Source organism: Saccostrea cucullata, unplaced genomic scaffold (genome assembly GCF_032062105.1).
Source record: "Saccostrea cucullata isolate Sc308-1 unplaced genomic scaffold, CSIRO_AGI_Scuc_v1 ctg4450, whole genome shotgun sequence".
In the NCBI taxonomy this organism is placed as follows: Eukaryota; Metazoa; Mollusca; class Bivalvia; order Ostreida; family Ostreidae; genus Saccostrea; species Saccostrea cuccullata.
In genome coordinates this window covers 18115-37836 of record NW_026933569.1, presented here as the reverse complement: position 1 = coordinate 37836, position 19722 = coordinate 18115, and the positions used below count along the sequence as shown (strand labels likewise).

Below are 19722 nucleotides of genomic sequence, written 5' to 3'. Positions count from 1 at the left end.
TCCTGAATAAAAAATCCTATGTTAAAATATCAATTTGTTTTTATCTAAAACTTTTATCTAAATTATTCAGAATAGACAAACTTTGATGAATTTGTTGATATCATTTTTTAATTAAAGTCTTTACAAAGCAGAATTGAAAGGGAAGGTCTTTCTAAGGATTGTTCATTTTGTTAAAAGGACAATACTCTTGAAGGGAAATAAATCGATTCAGCACAAAGACATTTAACGAACTCGTCGTATATATTACGAGTACATCTAATCATGTCTGAACGTTTACCCATCATGTGTCATGAAAATTAGTAAATGTGGATTAAGTGTTTGCATAAATGTTTTTTGATATCTGAGACCAAAATCTATCGTGAAAAGTAAAGAAAGTATAAAAGTTTCTTTTGAATGTGAATGTTATAATGATAAAAGAACATTCATATGACCAACTCTCTCTCTCTCTCTCTCTCTCTCTCTCTCTCTCTCTCTCTCTCTCTCTCTCTCTCTCTCTCTCTCTCTCTTAATGACACGTAATGCTATATCCTCATATTACTTCAAATTAAAATAAAGCTTATAATAAGGACTACATGAATATCATTATCTTGCTGTACATTCGTATTTATTAAAAATTATCCCGTTGTATTGTACGCAATCATTTTATTTAAAATATTTTTAAATAAAAGTTCGAACCCATTTGTAACTCCACTCTAACTGCTTCAAAAAGTGGCCATAATTGTAAAAATCATCTACACATCCCCCTTTGCAATTTCAGAGAACACTGTATGAAGATTTTTGCAGAATGTGAGTAACTGCATCCTGTTGGCCATGGTCTTTTGAAAGATTCTAAGTATTTTTATCTAAAATTTACCTCATTCAAGAACCAAACAAGTAAAAACAGTACATTATAGATTCTCTATTCGAGTTGAACAGGGAACCTCCAAAACATAATAATGATGATAGAAATTAAGGATGATTACTCTGATGTTTCGGAGGTCCGTGTTTGCTCTGCTCCCATTTTGTATTGTTTTATGGACTTCGATATTGAATACTGTTCGTTATCTCCATATCCTTACAAAAAGCTGGATTTTTAATTTCGATGAATTCACTATAATGTCTTAACTAATTATATGAACCAGCTATTCAAAACTGACCAAATTTTAAACCATTATATCAAGATACAAGACTATTCAAGGATCAAATACGATTCAAATTGGATGATACATGTTCATGAATGAAGAGAATATTTAAGCAAATATTCAATACCTTTATACCATTGTACGAATGATCAAAATAAAATATAAGGGTTTACAGTTTGTTGCAACAGAACAAGTAAAATAATGACTAAATGTTACATATTCATAAAGGAATGATTTGTGTTTCTGTTGGTATATTATAAATTTGTTTGGTAAAAATTTTACAAAATACTCTATAATTATTTCGTTTTCCTTCATTTGCTGTTGAAAAACTTGCATTTGAATAAACATGGTCCAAAATACCATAGATAATATTTTTAACAAATGTGTTTTAATAAATGTTTGTAATTGTATATTCTGAATGACCGATATAGTTAAAATAAATATATATAATAATACAGGTACTTTAACAAAAAAAATGTTTTAAACTCTTTTGAACCTCAGACTACTCACAGACTTCAGAGCTGAAAATACATGAGTTTTGCATGTATTGAGTAATGCTTGCTGTATCATTGAAATAACCCTAGTGACATGTCAATTTGTGTGTTCAACCAACATCCAGAAAAGCTTATAAACTTAACTAAATGTAACAAATTGCCAATTAAATTGCATTTTAACAGTTTAGACTTGAGAATGCACTTCTTTATTAACTGTGGCGGATCAAGTTTGTTTTACTCCAAAAGTCATCAACATGGTTGAAGCTACTAATAACAAAGGACGGACTAGACCAATTTTATTTTCACATAATTATGAAAAAAAGGGTAAATTAATGGCAGTATGATCAAGATCCATGAACTTATACCCAACATGTGGGCATCTTAAAAACTGTTAAATACTGATTATCACATAACGTGCTTGCATATTGTTAATAACATATTTATGAACAAAGAAAATTAGAACTGCTCTTGGCGCAATTATCGGTGGGCAACTTACACATGGCACTTTTTTTGTATATAGTTCTGTTAATCTGTTCTTCAAGCATGGAAGCACAACGGTATGAACCACCGTTTTGAAGTATCAGAAACGCTATTTCGTGTTGAATTCAAAAATACTTAATACATCAGTCTTTTCTCGAAGAATTCCAGGAGTATCGTCTAAATACAAAGGTTCTATTTTTATTGGTGGTTGAGACATGATAATTTCATGTGATCCAATGGCACGTGACTTAGCCAGCTTTCTTTTACACTTCTTTCCTTTCTTGCGTAATATAATTAACAAAATGATGAAAGATATGATGAATAAAGATCCAAGTATAATAATGACGTAGTACAGAATATCAGATTCGTCCTCCGTCGTGATGTCTGTGAACAAAAAGAAATATAAATAGATCACATGTATATCATCAAATGTACACATTGCTAAATCAGAACGTATATTTAAGAACAACAACGTTTCTTTAGTTTGGAGTATGATGCTTTGTCTATATTTTAGCACAATATGCTTCAAATAGGGTTTTCAATATATATAATCATAAATAATTTATATTGAAAATAAATAAAAATTTAAAACTTTATCTTTGTTATATAATTAACTAACTTTTACATGTATTATGATTTGATAGCCCTTGTGATTTTATTGGAAAATTTCATCTGTTCTCAAGCACAAGTGCAAATGTTGTAAAACTACAGGCCTTATACCTGTATATTGAAACTAATAAAATCACTTACGACAGGTCGAATCAGCACCAGAAAACGTAAGTTTCAGTCCCGGAGAGGCAACAGAATTCGGTGTTTGGGTAGAATCGGAACAAATTTTTGGAAATAATGTAGCAGATGTTCCTTTCACAACCTGCAAACAGATCAAAATGAAAAGGACCATTATTTGTAAAATTAATTGAAAAGATTTTATGTCTATGCTGGGATATAAATATTCCTTTTATTTGTTTTATTCACAAAAAAGACTTACGAGGCAGGCAAATTTATATGTTTGTTCTCTGACCAATTCATAGGATCTGGTGTACGTAGAAGTCACAGTAGTGTCATTGTTCCAGAGCGAGACATAGGTATAACCATTACTAGTTATGCTTCTTAGGCATGTCCAAAATCCTCCCGCTGTAAGAAGCATGTAACAATTTATACAATGAAACATGAATACGACAAACTGTAATCATGTTCAAACGTTCATTTATAACATACATATTGGAAAAATAGCAAATACAGACCTCGTCAAAAACATCAAATGGGATCAGAAGCCATTGAAATAAGTAAAGTATATCCATATGGTTGAAAGTTGATAATGATGAGGAAATGTAAACCAGTACGTACCAGAGAATTTGTGCTGAGATTGACATGAAGAATGGTAAGTAAAAGACATTTTGGTTTTATCAGAACATCCATCCATTGTATTATTTTCACAACTGGAAGCTTCATTATGTTCGGTGATAGTAACCAATGAGAATTTATTCAAAAGGTCTGTAGCACAAGTAGCTTCCGATGATCCATTCTCTACTGAACCTATAATGAAATCATAATTGTATTAGTTACGCGCTCTCTTTTGAGTTTTGTACAATCCCCGGCTTTTTAGATGGATCTTTAATAATAATTAAAGATTTGAAATGGTATTTGAATGGATGATCCAAATGAACCGCCCCGGGCGATATTCTTGCGATTTACTTTTAGAGGGTTCTATCCTCTAACTTATTTTTATTTCATATTATTCTATTTTTTACTTTTGATAAAATTTGAGAGTGTGTGTATATGTGTAAATTTAAGTAATATTTAATTATTCGAATTCAATATTAAATTAAACTATAAACTATAATGCTATAAACTAGTATCACGCCATCTTTAAATTCAATAAAAAGTACACTACGCTATGAAATTTGGTCTGAAATTAACATTTCATGCATTACAGTTGTTTGTTTATTGGTGGGATTGTTTGTTTTTCACGATCTATTATTATTATAATCATCAAAATTATTTTTTAATTTGGAAATTAACGTCATTTATTTAAATAAAAGTATTGTATATAATATATACCATCTTTTATTAAAGTAACAAAGTATGTCGTGTCATATGACTCGCTGCATGTCACATCGAAGGTTGGACTTTGCCCGCTAAATCCTCCTCTGATATGATCATTATTGGTCCGACTGATGGCTACAAAAAATCAAATGGAAACTAGCTGTACTTTCTGAAATAAATACTTATGTCCTCAGAATGAAACTCAAAGTCAAAGTCCCTGAAATGTCTATCTATAATGAAAAAGGTGAACATAATGAATAGTGATGAATCTTTAAAAATCTATGAAATCTACAAGAATATGGATCCCTGGAACAGGTAGACAGAGCCTTCCGTTGTCAATGACACAATAAGAACAGACTTATCAATTAGTATGAAACAAGTCAGTTTTATACGGCCATGTGATAGATAAATTTTGGCCACATTTTTTAAGCCACATATTTTGCAAATTTATAAATATTATGCGATATGTAATAGTCACATACTGGGAGGCCAATTTGTTCTTGCATAATTGTTGAATTTTTTCCCCATGAATTGTTTTTTTAAAAATACATTGTCTCCATGCAGTCTTTTTTATTCAGTTTTATGTATTATATTATATGTGGTCATTTTATAATAAATGGCATTTTTTAGAAGAAACATGTATTGTGTTATCTGTCAAAAAAAAACAAGCTCAGTGTTGTCAGAGGAGTGTTAAATTCAAGGAATGAAAGCTGAACTTTATAGATAATATTTGATAACATTGCCATTATACTGAATTTTCGAAATTCTGACTCTAAATCTGTAACATCAGCTTACAGTCAGTAGACTGCCTCAGTTTAAAAATTGATCGTACTTGGAGCCTATTTTTGTATATTGAATGATTGGGATAAGTAAAGACCATGTTATTTGGTCCTTATCATTTTAAGTAAAAACATCCGAACATGAAACGGAGGTAGAAAAATCTGCGATTTCTTTCAGTTCACGTAACTAACAATTTTAGTAATGCATATTTGAATGGCGATCATTACATATTTAATGGTCCATTTTTACACCGATGCATAAATGACAAAAGCATCACGATAAGTCATATGAGCCGAAGAGCGAGTAAAGAAATCGAACATTTACATCAGTATTTTGCCTTTTAAATTAATTTTTAAAAATTAACTACATCATTGACATATTCAAAAAGCAGACGAGATTTATTACACATTCCTATAGAATCGAATCGATTACCGTTATAAATTGTATTGAAAACACATACCTGTTTTGTGAAAGTAGTAATACTTTGTGGCAGAAACCCTCCAGAATTCTAAACAAATAAAGCCGTTTACCAGTCCCCCGAATATAAGGACAGTCTCAGTAGATCTATTAACAAGAGAATCATACATGATTAAAATAAATTGATTATGTTAACGGTAAAATAAGGTTTCAGTAGTGATGATATACATGTATTGCCGATTAAAATTCAAGCACAAAATACAAATTTTAAAAAGAATGTTTTGTAGTAAAAAGAAAAAAAAAACTTACCTGAACATATATATTCTGTCCCGCTGTTCAATACATTCGTAATCTAGGGAGCTAACGCTGGCAGACATGTGGATAGGGTAGCCTTGAATGTGTGTGGAGTTAATCGTCAGTGGTCCTTTCTGAGCACTGTACCATACGCCATCTAATTCATCTGGTAGAGTACACAAGCTTTCTGAAATAATAAGAACGTCTACAAATGAAATTTCTTTACATACTAGTTGGTATTGGACATCTTAATTTCTCAAACGTCTTTAATTCATCGTTCCTTATTCACATTTGCTAATTCATTTTTTCGGTAATATTTAAAGAAAAAACTATATGCAACTCTTTATTGTTTTAGGTACAAATGATATTCACTAACATAACTAAAACATGTCTAATAAATTGTTAAGATGGTGGTGTTATTTTGATCTGTGGGTTGCTAAAGACACACATACACATTGTTAGTGATTGAAACATTTTTCTTTATCACAAAGATGAACGGACGTTTTCAAAATATCAGAACCTTCCTTTTCAATGAATCAGAAAAACCTTGGCACATTTTTTTACGACGAAAAGCTTACTTGGGGACATTACAGACCTACTAACGAAACAAATAGGTTTAGACGATATGTCTAATGATGCATCAAGATATGCATACCTATAATGATCCATTGACGCCTTTTTCATAAGCTTAAGAAATATTTCTTTACGGATTTCAATTTTTGTTTTCAATGAGGCATATTGTACAATAAAATCATTTGCCCACCAAGGTGGGAAAAAATAAGTGTTTACATCAAATTACATTCCATCTATTCAATAAACTTCAATGGTCCTCGTTTTAGGTGAAAAAATGAATTTGACACATCTTCACTAAAAGTCATGCTGATATGTATTAAGGACGACAAATTTGAAAATAGTATTCTTTTTTCTTTTAGAATTATTTGTGTTCAGGACGAAAACTTTGCAAATTGTACTTTTTTCTTTTAGAATTATTTTTAGATAAACATGCTCTTGAAAATAAAGAAAATTGAAAATAAGAGCCTCAGATTCCTATATAATATTTACAAAATAATTTTAAGAACTTAAAAAGATAACACAATTATTTTTTACCTACCTGCGATTATAAGGATATTTCCAAGGTGAAAAATCACAAGTAAGGAAAACTCTGGCATGTCGCAAAATAAAAAAGACATTAAAAATTCATACTAAAGTATTAAGTCATGGATTTTCCATTATTGCGATAAAACAATGTATGTAGGTAAATTTAAATATCCGAGGAAAAGAAATTTAGGAAGATTTAGCCATTTCCATTAAATTCTAAAGAAGGCAACGTTCCGTGCTTGCGCATATCACATTGATATTTTACAACCCAAGCATTTAAACGAATCTATCGTTGGGTTGATTGTCTGTGGCGAGCAAAAATGGCATTGTGAATATTGTGTTTGACGATAAAGGTATTTTAATCAATGAATAATTATTGCATTCAACGACAATGAAAGTGATTTTGATAACAGGAGCTGGATGCTTGTATTTTAATACCTGCCATTCCGATTTTTGTCTCGTGAAATCGTGAATCAAATTTCTGAATCGATTGTTATCCCAAAATGTCTTTAAAATTAATTTAAATCTATACACATGCATTAAAAGTCCTATACATCTGTATTCAGAGCCATATTTTCGTTCGTCGAGTAAAGAATGGCAAAAAAGAAAGGTAATTCAGAATTGTATACTTGTTAATATACGATGGGACAAAAGAATAAAGAAATAATTTTGACATCTGTGTTAACCTTCCATTCTAACTTACACTTTTATCAAGTTTTCTTCGAGTGTTAGATTTTGCATGAGGGTTTCGAGATAAAAGAACAAGATCTTAATTTAACGAAAGACTTTGAGTTCCGCAAAAAATGAAATCCTTTTTCTGTAATCTAATATATATTTTTATAGGAGCGTTTATATTCATTGTCACCCAATAACAGTATCCAGACCCGAGCTTTGAAGTAATATGGTTCCCTGGGGGTTATGAACTTATGACTCTGTTATCAATTATTCGCGGTAATATACATGTATTTTCGCCTTTTTTATATAAATGCATTTTTCCCCTATCCCTTTGTCTGTTTATCCCCCCAAAAAATAATCCTTGTCTATATACTTTTTGATTAGTTGTAGCTATTATTTTTTATATTTTACATTTTTATTCCTTCCTGGACCTTTCTTTGGGTACAGATATATTTAACTAATTGACCTTGAAGCTAGACCCACTTTTCCAAAAAATTACCAAACCTTAACCTTGGTTATAGCACTTGAATATTTAGAGTAGGACTTTCATATTTCACAGATGTATTCCTTGTGCAGTGGCCTTCCTTTGGAAAACAACAATTTGATCATTTGATCTACTTTTTAAAGAAATACTTTCACCATTATTAACATCGGAATTATAAATTTTGACCTTGAAATCCGATTAACGCTTAAAAATTTAAACTTAAGGGGGCTGACTGGGGTTTCCGCTGCGCAATACTTCGCGCATCATAGTAAAACAAAGCGCATTTACTATAACGCAATTTTTTTCACTTGATTAAAAAAATTTAAAAAATCAAGAAATCAAAGGATAAAAAAATTTAATTAGAATTTTATATAACTGATTTTTAAAACTATTTTTCAATTGATGGGTTAGATTGACGTCACTGTAGTGTTTTTGACGTCATGATAACGTGAAGCTCTTTAAAGAAGGGGTAATAAAAATGTTATAAAATAACAGTTATGAACATATGCTCTTGAAATTTAAAACATAGAAACTTGAGAATCTCTCCACCATTTTTATTACTTTTTTGTTAAAATCCTCTGTATCCGTCGAATAGTAGAATAAAAACAGGAAAATTCGTTAATTTTTGACATTTTGAGATGCCCCCTCTGGAAACAAGACATGTACTCTGAAGTCAATGTAAGTTATATATGGTATGAAAATAAATAGTTTTTCTATCGTAGTTCTCACAATACCCCAGTCGGCTCCCTTAAGCAATAACTCTTTATAACGGTTGGTGTTTGGGTTTTCATATACCACGGGTAGCATTTTTCATCTCTTGACCTTGACCTGAAGGTTTGACTTTCATTGAGAAATTTAAACCTTTGCTATTAGCTGCCATAAGGGGCATCAGTGTTTAGTTAATGATTCAACGATAATGCCGCGAGATCTTTTACATGTACGTAAAGATCAACATATATTCCAAGTTTGTTACAAATAATATACTGTATACAGGATTATTTTCGCCCCGTTTAATTTTCGCCCTTTCACACTTGCAAACAATTTTGCCCCGATTTAAATTCGCCCAATCATAGTTTTATTTAAAAAATTATACTGTATTATTTCATTTCACCCCGTTTTAAATTCGCCCAATTGAGGGTAGGGCGAAAGGGGCGAAAATTTCCCTGTATACAGTATTTGGATAATATCCGATTTCACAGAATCTGAAAATTTAAATATTGTCCAATTCTTATTTAAGGTTTTATCAATACACGTTCATAAATGCAAGCAAATTCAGAGAATCGGTTTCCCCTGCTTAAGGAAAAAGAATTGCATTCATGTATCCTGGAGAGTTCGAAGTGGGAAACTTTTGGAAGGGTGGGCAGGACCACAGTAAGTAATAATAAACATTTCATTGCAAAAACTTCCTGGAGAAATCCTATGACTGACGACTGGTTCAAATAAATTAAGCTGTAGGTTTGAGCATTTTCTATTTACTATTCTAATATTATATAGAAAATATTTTATTGAAATCAGAACTGTCTCCTTGGCAGCTTTTAATCATGATGATCCACTCAGATCCAGATTCGGGCTTTCTGGAATAAAGAAATAAGGCATTAACACGCATTCTCTGTAAGCACCAACGAATTTACTATAGGGCTTGGAAACGACATGTCTCGGATTTTGATGAAATTTTCACCATAGGTGTGTCTTGGCACAAAACTAGTAAATATGGTGTCGGAAGTTCCACACGTGCACTTGGTTGCCATGGAGACAGATCCATTGAATTCGGCAATTTTTGGCCCATTTTGACTAAATGAAAACATGAAAATTGAGGAAATGTAAATGAATATTTATCGGTATCTAATACACTCTAACAAAAATTATTGGATCATTTGATAACATGACCTTTTAAGGTACACAGAGCATATAATCGTTTATTCTAGAAATATTCTTCCTGTAAGAAAAAGGTCATGCAAAATGACATGGTTTCTAAAAATTTGAAAAATGGGGAAATTGGAATTTTTTGAGATCTTTGAGGCTAAATAAGAAAAATTGTCCGCGGAAATTTCCCAAATCTTATGTGTGTAATTATACTTGGGAATAAGTAGTGTCATTTCATGAAAAAACATAAGTGGGCTTTTGCTCCTATTTTTAGCAACATGTATCTATATATAGATATATTTTAGAAAAATGTGAAATTTCAAATTTTGGCAAAGTTTTAATTGTCATTACTGCATAATTAGAACGTATGTTGTAAAATTTGAAATTTAAATGACAAGAGCTGGACACCACTAGCTGGTATTGACAACGGTTGAGGGGAATTCCCATTTCTATTTTTAGTATCAGGTTGCTAAATATAGATATGTCTCTGAATATTAGGAAAAATGGCATTTTTGTTCTAATTGGAAGCTTCATATAAGAAGTCCTAACAAATATAAAGCTTTCTACAATATGCTTTGAGAATGTACATGTGTTTGTTCAAAAATTACTACAATTTTGAGGATGGACTCTTGTTTCATTTTAGGGCACCAATGGTCTAAAAATAGATTACTCGAATAATTGAGAAAATGTAGATTATTGCACCTTTTAAAGCACTTTAAAGATGTGATTGCTGATTACTTAGGAAGTATATTGTAAAATTTGAAATGTTAATGACAAGACCTTGATACCACTTGCTGGTATGGATAATTGTTAAGGGAATTCCCCTTTCTATTTTTAGTATCAGGTGGCTAAATATATAGATATGTCTCTGAATATTAGGGAAAATGGCATTTTTGTTCTAATTGGAAGCTTCATATAAAGAGTCCTAACAAATATAATGCTTTCTATAATATTTTTACAGAATGTACATGTGTTTGTACAATAATTGCCACAATATTGAGGATGAACTCTTGTTTCATTTAATGGCAAGAATGGTCTAAAAGTAGATTACTCGAATAATTAAGAAAATGTAGATTATTGCACCTTTTCATGCATTTTTAGATGTAGTTGCTGCATAATGAGGAAATCTTTTGTAAAATTTTAGATGTTAATGACAAGATCTGGATACAACTAGGCGGTATGGATAATTGTTGATGGGAATTCCCATTTCTATTTTAAGTATCAGGTGGCTAAATATAGATATGTCTCTGAATATTAGGGAAAATGGCATTTTTGTTCTAATTGGAAGCTTCATATAAAAAACCTAACAAATATAAAGCTTTCTACCATATGCTTTCAGAATGTACATGTGTTTGTTCAAAAATTGCCACAATATTGAGGATGAACTCTTGTTTCATTTTATGGCAAGAATGGTCTAAAAGTAGATTACTCGAATAATTAAGAAAATGTAGATTATTGCACCTTTTCATGCATTTTTAGATGTAGTTGCTGCATAATGAGGAAATCTTTTGTAAAATTTTAGATGTTAATGACAAGATCTGGATACCACTAGGCGGTATGGATAATTGTTGATGAGAATTCCCCTTTCTATTTTTAGTATCAGGTGGCTAAATATAGATATGTCTCTGAATATTAGGAAAAATGGCATTTTTGTTCTAGTTGGAAGCTTCATATTAAGAGCCATTCTCTGTAATGATTTGGAATTTTATATAGGAGCTGTGGCACGCATAGTCTCAGAATTTCTCCAAACTCTCTATGATAAAAGTCATTGATACCCTGAACTGAAATCAGGCAAAAATTGGTTGCTATGTTTTATAGTTACCATGGCAACATGTCTTAAAGTTCGAAAAATGGCATTTTTTAACATGTTTAGAACCCCATAGTTAACATTTGCGGCAAAGCAAACAATTGGCAATGACTGTTTCCAAAAGTTGAAGGTCAGATGTCTCAAATGCATGATAAACATGTTTGGTAAATCAACTATTACATACGTTACTATGGTAACAAAGTATTCAAAAGTAAAAAAAAATATTCATTGAATTATATAAAGTCATACACGTAAAAATAAAAAACAATTATAGGATGAAATGTGACCAAATAATAGAAAAAAGAGCCTTGAAACATATACCAAGAACAAAATATGATATTTCATTTTGGTTGGCAATGGTTGCCAAGGTTTTTATACCACAGAGAGCCTTCAAAGTAACACTCTGTTTGTTTAAATCTGAACCTATCTTTTAAAAAAGCACATTTCCTCATAACTAATGATCAATTTTTAAAGATGTTGGTGTGTCCTAGTTTTCCCATTTGAAAAAATTCAGATTAGATTCTTTAAATAGAGCGTTGCTATGGAGATAAGCAGAAAATATATGCTTAAAAACCTGAAAAATATTTTCTTTCCTTGGATACGTACCCTTATATGTAGATTCCCAAAACTTTTATGATTGATATTTATTAACAGCTAACCTGACTTTTAATTTTGACTATCATCCAATCTCTAATTGGATGCAAGAAGTTGGCACACAGGGTTTAATATTGATATAAAGTTCACAAAATTGAACATTTTCCCTTCTTGGTTACCATAGCAACAGCGTTGTTTTCTTCATCAACTTTTATCAACATATGATATTCAACTTCAGTTCTAACAGATAAGTACTATTCAAGCTGAATCCTTTAATTTGTTTCTTGATTATATGGCAGTTTAATTCTTAATGCAGTGAAAAATAATTCACTTTTAAGCACTGGTACTTTGTTTCCATGGTAACACTGCAAAGTAGCAATTTTACCCAATTTTTCTTATGGTTTTGGTGTTGCAAGGTCCTAAGGATGCATATTTGCCAGTCTTGAATTTTCATGTTTTTCCTCAAGACAGTAGCATTAACCCAATCTTAGTTACTGGTTTTGCATAGTTACACTGTGTTACCATGGCAACCATAAAATTTATTTATAGAATAATATTGCTTATACTTGTATACTTAAGATGAAACATTTTCATGGTTTTTCTTAAGTCGATGATTGAGTTTTAGCATGTAACACCTACCATTAGTGAATATGGAGTGTTTTTCAGCATATTTCAGCATTTTTTAATGTATTCCAAATGTACCCTTAGTTACCACTTACTTAGAGATATATTCTAAACAGTTTCTTTACAGTATAAGTGACATCAAGGTGTCATGTTTTTGTTAGAATGGTTTGTTTGCTTTTTCTAGTTTTTATTAGGCCACAGTCAGGATTTAAAGTGGCTGAAAATCTCGATTTTTCAAACTTTTCCGGCTGTTGCCATAGCAACCGAGACACTTAGCAACGAAATTTTTTTTGATATTTGTTTCTGGTGTCAAGTACTAAGCATGGGTGAAGTTTCATCAAAATCGGTGACCATGCGTGGCAACGAAGTTTAAGTGGTTACAGAGAATGGCAATTAAAAGTCCTAACAAATATGAAGCTTTCTACAATATGCTTTCAGAATGTACATGTGTTTGTACAATAATTGTCTCAATATTGAGGATGGACTCTTGTTTCATTTCATATCAACAATGGTCTCAAAATAGATTACTCGTATAATGGAGAAAATGTAGATTACTGCACCTTTTAAAGCACTTTAAAGATGTGATTGCTGATTACTTAGGAAGTATATTGTAAATTTTGAGATGTTAATGACAATAGCTTGACACCTTAAGCAGGTGTGGACAATGGTTGAGGGGGTTTCCCATATCTATTTTTAGTATCACATGGCGTAATATTGATGTGAAGTACTCTAAATATTAGGGAAAATTGAAGTTTTATGCTAATTTGAATCTTCGTACAAAATGTCTTTTTAAAGCAACAATGGTCGTCGAAAATTGATTCCTGGAATAATCGAGAAAATGTAGATTATTGCACTTTTTCTGGCACTTTTTAGATGTCATGCTGCATAATTACGAAGTATATTGTAAAATTTGAGGTTTTAATGACAGTAGCTGGCCACAACTAGCAAGTGTCGACAAAAGTTGAGGGGGGGGTCCTATTACTATTTTTAGTATCACGTGGCGAAATATATTTACGCCATTTATAGGAAAACTTAAAGAATCTTTTCAATTGTTCTGTAAAATAACTCCTGATTGTCCTAATTCTAGTCTTTGACAATGTACCTATATTTTTATCTGCAAGTTTTTTTTGTCCAAAGACTTTTAATATTTTTAGACGAAGATTCAAAGAGTGTATTCTATATGGCAGTTTCTGTGGTCTGCATTTTTTTTGATAGTCAATATATTTCAAGAACCTTTTGTCATTTTTGTCAAAATTGTCATAGAGTATCTAAGGATTTTTGTTAATACATGTACAAAACATAGGGATTTTCTCTTGAAACAAGAGGAGATACTAGGGAATCTAATCTCTAATAACAAGACCTTGTTAAAATGCCATTTCACTGATCTGTTACAGGGTTACTCTCATCACTGTTGATGCCCTCTGGTCTCTTTTATAAGAAGGTGCGGTTTAAGCTTTATTGTGCCCTAAAAATTTAATGTTCTTAAAAAGTTGTGAAATTGGATTTTACAATCATTGAGTAGATGAATATGATAGATCTTTAAAGAATATGACATGAAAGGGGGTCGTTCAGGATATATGACGTAATTAATTTGGTACACTTTTAAGTTTAATGCAGAAAAGCCTCAAAACGACTCATTTCTGTGCTGATTTTCCTTTATCCACCGTCGCCCTCTTTAATTTTTGGATATATTATGTAAACTGCTATGAAAAATCACATGTCGTTTATCTCAAAATCTCTCCAGGCGAGAGTGGCAGAGTATGTCTTCTGAAAGAAAAAATTCCACTGCAAATTGATGTATTCTGCAACTTTTAAAGAAAATACGGGAAAATACACAAGTTAATGACGTCACAATTAGCATTTAGGAGGTCATATCAGAAAAAACGACTTGTGTATTTTTACTGGAGGGAATTCTTATGATTCAGAAAGAGTGAATTTTTATTTCCTATATCACTTTCATATTTTAGAAAAATATAGGGCTTTAAATATTTTGTATTGAAACTGTACCTTGTTCTTTGTTTCTATAAATAGAAATGGAAGTCCTCATTGATTTTACATATTTCAAATATAATTAGAACTGAATATCATTATTGTTTTTATGCTTATTAGATTACGTTAACTACCGATATGACATCCCTTACCAAACTGATATGTTTGCTGCAGGGCTGCAGCAAGTCTGCTGCAAGCTTGCAGCAAACAAAATTGGTCGCAGGAAGAAAATTTTCTTGTTCGCAGATGATTGCCGCTAGCTGCGATCTTGCGGCAAACATTGCAGCAATTGCTGCAAGCTTGCAGCAAATTCGCAGGAACCCAACATGTTTGCAGGAACATTGCAAGAAACATACACGCCAATTTAATGTTCAAAATTCCCAGGAAACTTTTCACAATTCAAATGTTTGCAGGAAGTTCGCAAGAACAGTAAATAAGTCAAATCAGCCAATGAAACACAGATTGTACTGGGTCAACACAAAACTGGCCATTTTGACATGTTGGAATTGAAGTTGTACATGTTTCAGTATTTTGGTAGGAATTTACATCGATTTGAATGATTAAAAGTGCCAAACTCTGGATGTAGGCGTTCATTCTATAAATGATATCTAATTGGTAAGAAATGATTTTAATTTAAACATGATATTTGAAAGAATATTTCTTGTGCACGTTTGAGTAACTGGTGTAAATGCTAGGTCAAATCTAAATCTGTTTCTTATGAATTTCAGTCCTCTTTTTGATATCACATATGTATACTTCTTAAAAGTATTAATGGACCCAAATCAGTTAAATGTTATCAAATTAATTAGTAAATGTGTAATCACAAAAATATTTATTAAAAATTATATGTAAAGTTCTTAAAGTTCTGTTCATATAAAAAGTTATCATGCACTTTCATTTTAAAAAGGTATGAAAACTTTGTCTAGGAACGTATAGAGTTCCCATCATAACTTCATAAAACTGCATCTTTTCAGAAACATGTGGTGGATTTTCTCTAGACTTAACAGATTTAGGTCAGGACAAAGGCTTTCTGTGAACTTGCTGCTTGTACAAAGGAATGTGCCAAAACCATAAGGAAATTGTTTGCTGCAAGTTAGCAGCAATGTTTGCGGCAGGCTTGCAGCAATGTTTGCCGCAAGCTTGCAGCATAGTTAAAGGTATTATGAAAATCCAATGTTTGCTGCGGAGTTGCAGCAAAACTCATTTGCATGGTAAAAGTTTGCAGCAAGCTTGCTGCAGACTTGCCGCTAACTTGCTGAAAATACCAAGGCTTTGTATAGACTGTCATGCTTTCTTTGGCTACATTGCCGCAAGCTTGCAGCAATGTCTGCTGCAAGCATGCAGCAATGTTTGCTGGAGACATGCAGCAAATATTTGCAGGTAGGCAATATTTTCGGTATGGGATATATTTTATACTTATCAGTCACATGATTATTTTACTAGGAAAACTTAATTATACTCATGACATATTGAATACAGCAGTATATTTCGTAAATATGTTATCAATGAAGCTCCTTCAATCCTTTGTTATTTTTTCTTCTTTTGCTGAGAAGTTGCTACATATAAGTGGATGTGCTATAATTAGAAAAGAGAGCCCCTCTTCAGATAGTGTGCATTTCACTAAATTATTTTATAAGTATTTGTCAGTCACACAACGTCTACCGGGTATAACATTGATTTTTCTTTCCAACATTGCCTGAAAAGGTACAATAACTGATATTTTCTCATTATTCTCAAGAATCTTTTTAGACCATTGTTGGTATAAAAAAAGGGGTCAGTCCAAAACATTGTAGCAATTCCTGTACAAACAAGAGTTCATTTGGAAGGCATATTGTAGAAAGCTTTATATTTAAGACATTTTGTAGGAAGATTCAAATTAGCAATTAGCCATTTTTTCATAATATTTAGAGACAAATCTATATTTTGCCATGTGATACTAAAAATAGAATTGGGAAACCCCCTCAACCATTGTCCACACCGACTAATGGTGTCAAGCTATTATCATTAACATCTCACATTTTACAATGTACTTTCTTATTAAGCAGCAATGGCATCTATAAAGTGCCTAAAAAAGGCGCAATAATCTACATTATTTTCTCAATTATTCGAGTAATCTATGTTTAAACCATTGTTGCTATAAAATGAAACAAGAGTCCATCCTCAATATTGTAGCATTTATTGTACAAACACGTGCATTCTGAAAGCATGTTGTAGAAAGCTTAATATTTGTTAGGACTTTTTATATGAAGCTTCCAATTAGAAGAAAAATGTCATTTTTCCTAGTATTCAGACATATCTATATTTATCCACCTGATACTAAAAATAGAAATGGGAATTCCCCTCAACCATTATTCATACCTGGCCAGCTAGTGGTGTCCCGATCTTGTCATTAACATCTAAAATTTACAAAATATTTCCTCATTATGCAGCAATTACATCAGAAATGTGCTTGAAAAGGTGCAATAATCTACTTAGTATATTTTCTCAATTATTCAAATAATCTTTTTTTTTTAGACCATTGTTGATATGAAATGAAACAAGAGTCCATCCTCAATATTGTGGCAATTATTGTACAAACAAATGTACATTCTGAAAGCATATTGTAGAAAGCTTTATATTTGTTAGGACTTCTTATATGAAGCTTCCAATTAGAACAAAAATGCCATTTTTCCTAATATATCAGAGACATATCTATATTTAGCCTCCTGATACTAAAAATAGAAATGGGAATTCCCTTCAACAATTATCCATACCGCCTAGTGGTATCCAGATCTTGTCATTAACATCTAAAATTTTACAAAAGATTTCCTCATTATGCAGCAACTACATCTAAAAGTGCCTGAAAAGGTGCAATAATCTACATTTTCTTAATTATTCGAGTAATCTACTTTTAGACCATTCTTGCCATAAAATGAAACAAGAGTTCATCCTCAATATTGTGGCAATTATTGAACAAACACATGTACATTCTGTAAAAATATTATAGAAAGCATTATATTTGTTAGGACTTCTTATATGAAGCTTCCAATTAGAACAAAAATGCCATTTTTCCTAATATTCAGAGACATATCTATATTTAGCCACCTGATACTAAAAATAGAAAGGGGAATTCCCTTAACAATAATCCATACCAGCAAGTGGTATCAAGGTCTTGTCATTAACATTTCAAATTTTACAATACACTTCCTAAGTTATCAGCAATCACATCTTTAAAGTGCTTAAAAAAGTGCAATAATCTACATTTTCTCAATTATTCGAGTAATCTATTTTTAGACCATTGTTGCTATAAAATGAAACAAGAGTCCATCCTCAATATTGCAGCATTTATTGTACAAACACGTGCATATTGACAGCAGACAGTAGAAAACTTTATATTTGTTAGAACTTCTTATATGAAGCTTCCAATTAGAACGAAAATACCATTTTTCCTAATATTCAGAGACATATCTATATTTAGCAACCTGATACTAAATATAGAAATGGGAATTCCCCTCAACCGTTGTCCATACCAGCTAGTGGTGTCCAGCTCTTGTCATTTAAATTTCAAATTTTACAACATACGTTCTAATTATACAGTAATGACAATTAAAACTTTGCCAAAATTTGAAATTTCACATTTTTCTAAAATATATCTATTTATAGATACATGTTACTAAAAATAGGAGCAAAAGCCCACTTATGTTTTTTCATGGAATGACACTACTTATCCCTAAGTATAATTACACACATAAGATTTGAGAAATTTCCGCGGACAATTTTTCTTATTTAGCCTCAAAGATCTTAAAAAATTCCAATTTCCCCATTTTTCAATTTTTTAGAAACCATATCATTGTGCATGACCTTTTTCTTACAGGAAGAATATTTCTAGAATAAACGATTATATGCTCTGTGCACCTTAAAAGATCCTGTTATCAAATGATCCAATGATTTTTGTTAGAGTGTATTAGATACCGATAAATATTCATTTACATTTCCTCAATTTTCACGTTTTCATTTCGTCAAAATGGGCCAAAAATGGCCGAATTCAATGTATCCGTCTCCATGGCAACCAAGTGCACATGTGGAACTTCCGACAACATATTTACTAGTTTTGTACCAAGACACACCTATGGTGAAAATTTCATCAAAATCCGAGACATGTCGTTTCCAAGATTTTTTGGTGCTTACAGAGAATGCGTGTTAAGATTTAAGGGTCAGTACGTAGTGTTTCTTGCATATCTAAAGCATTCTTCTCTAATGAATTTTTTAAAAACAGCTGGCCTAGAGGCGCTCATTGTAAAAACGGAATACAAAAGAAAAACATACCATTTTAGTGTGTTCAATTCTTTTTCTCAACACTCATGTTCCTTATATTCTTTTAAAAAGAGAAATTTACTAAAACTTACAGCTTTGAGAGACAAAAAATAATGAATTACAACACATGTATGGGGGAAAATAATAATATACCTTTTACAGTGTGTTTGTGTCTGTGCTGCAAGCAAGCAGACAACAAGCACTGTTGTTTCTTGCTTCTATCACATCCAAGACCATGTACAAGTCACATTCTGAACTTTTATCAGTGAGTGGCTCAAATCAGTTTTATTATCTACTGGGTTTGTCTTGAATATAGACAAATTCAGGGACATTAGCAATTGGTACCACTTGCACTTACTACTCATTCAGAATGTGACTTGAATACATCAGTAATAAGCACATCAGTCTTCGTCTCCATACTAATGCTTTTTATATTCTTCTGAAAAAAGAAATTTACCAAAACTTGCACCTATGACCTAGATAAAATAATGAATGACAACACATATATGGTAGAGAAAAATAACATACCTTCTTCAGTATGTTTTGCCTATGTTGCAAGCAAGTGGACATCAAGCACTGTCTGATTTTTTTCTTGCTTCTATTACATCGAAGACTTTGTACAAGTCACATTCTGAACTTTTAGTGAGTGGCTCAAATCAGTTT

At 31.6% G+C, this 19722-nt stretch overlaps 1 protein-coding gene across 3 annotated transcripts; it reads right to left on the bottom strand.

Moving 5' to 3' along the window:
* Positions 1-1898: 1898 nt before the first annotated feature.
* LOC134238675 (uncharacterized) lies at positions 1899-19650 on the bottom strand. 3 transcript variants are annotated; one of them, XM_062720795.1, is made up of 9 exons: positions 19588-19650; positions 19213-19498; positions 5648-5819; positions 5382-5485; positions 4157-4276; positions 3443-3631; positions 3084-3229; positions 2846-2966; positions 1899-2479 (listed from the first exon to the last, which is right to left on the bottom strand). In XM_062720795.1, the coding sequence occupies exons 3-9, from the start codon at positions 5713-5715 to the stop codon at positions 2205-2207; spliced, it is 1023 nt and encodes a 340-aa protein (XP_062576779.1). In that variant the 5' UTR covers positions 5716-5819; positions 19213-19498; positions 19588-19650; the 3' UTR covers positions 1899-2204. The 3 variants fall into 3 exon arrangements, with proteins under 3 accessions (XP_062576779.1, XP_062576778.1, XP_062576776.1); XM_062720794.1 differs by lacking the exon at positions 19588-19650 and having other exon boundaries at positions 19213-19553; XM_062720792.1 differs by lacking the exons at positions 19213-19498; positions 19588-19650 and adding an exon at positions 6744-7449.
* Between the last annotated feature and the right edge of the window lie 72 nt (positions 19651-19722).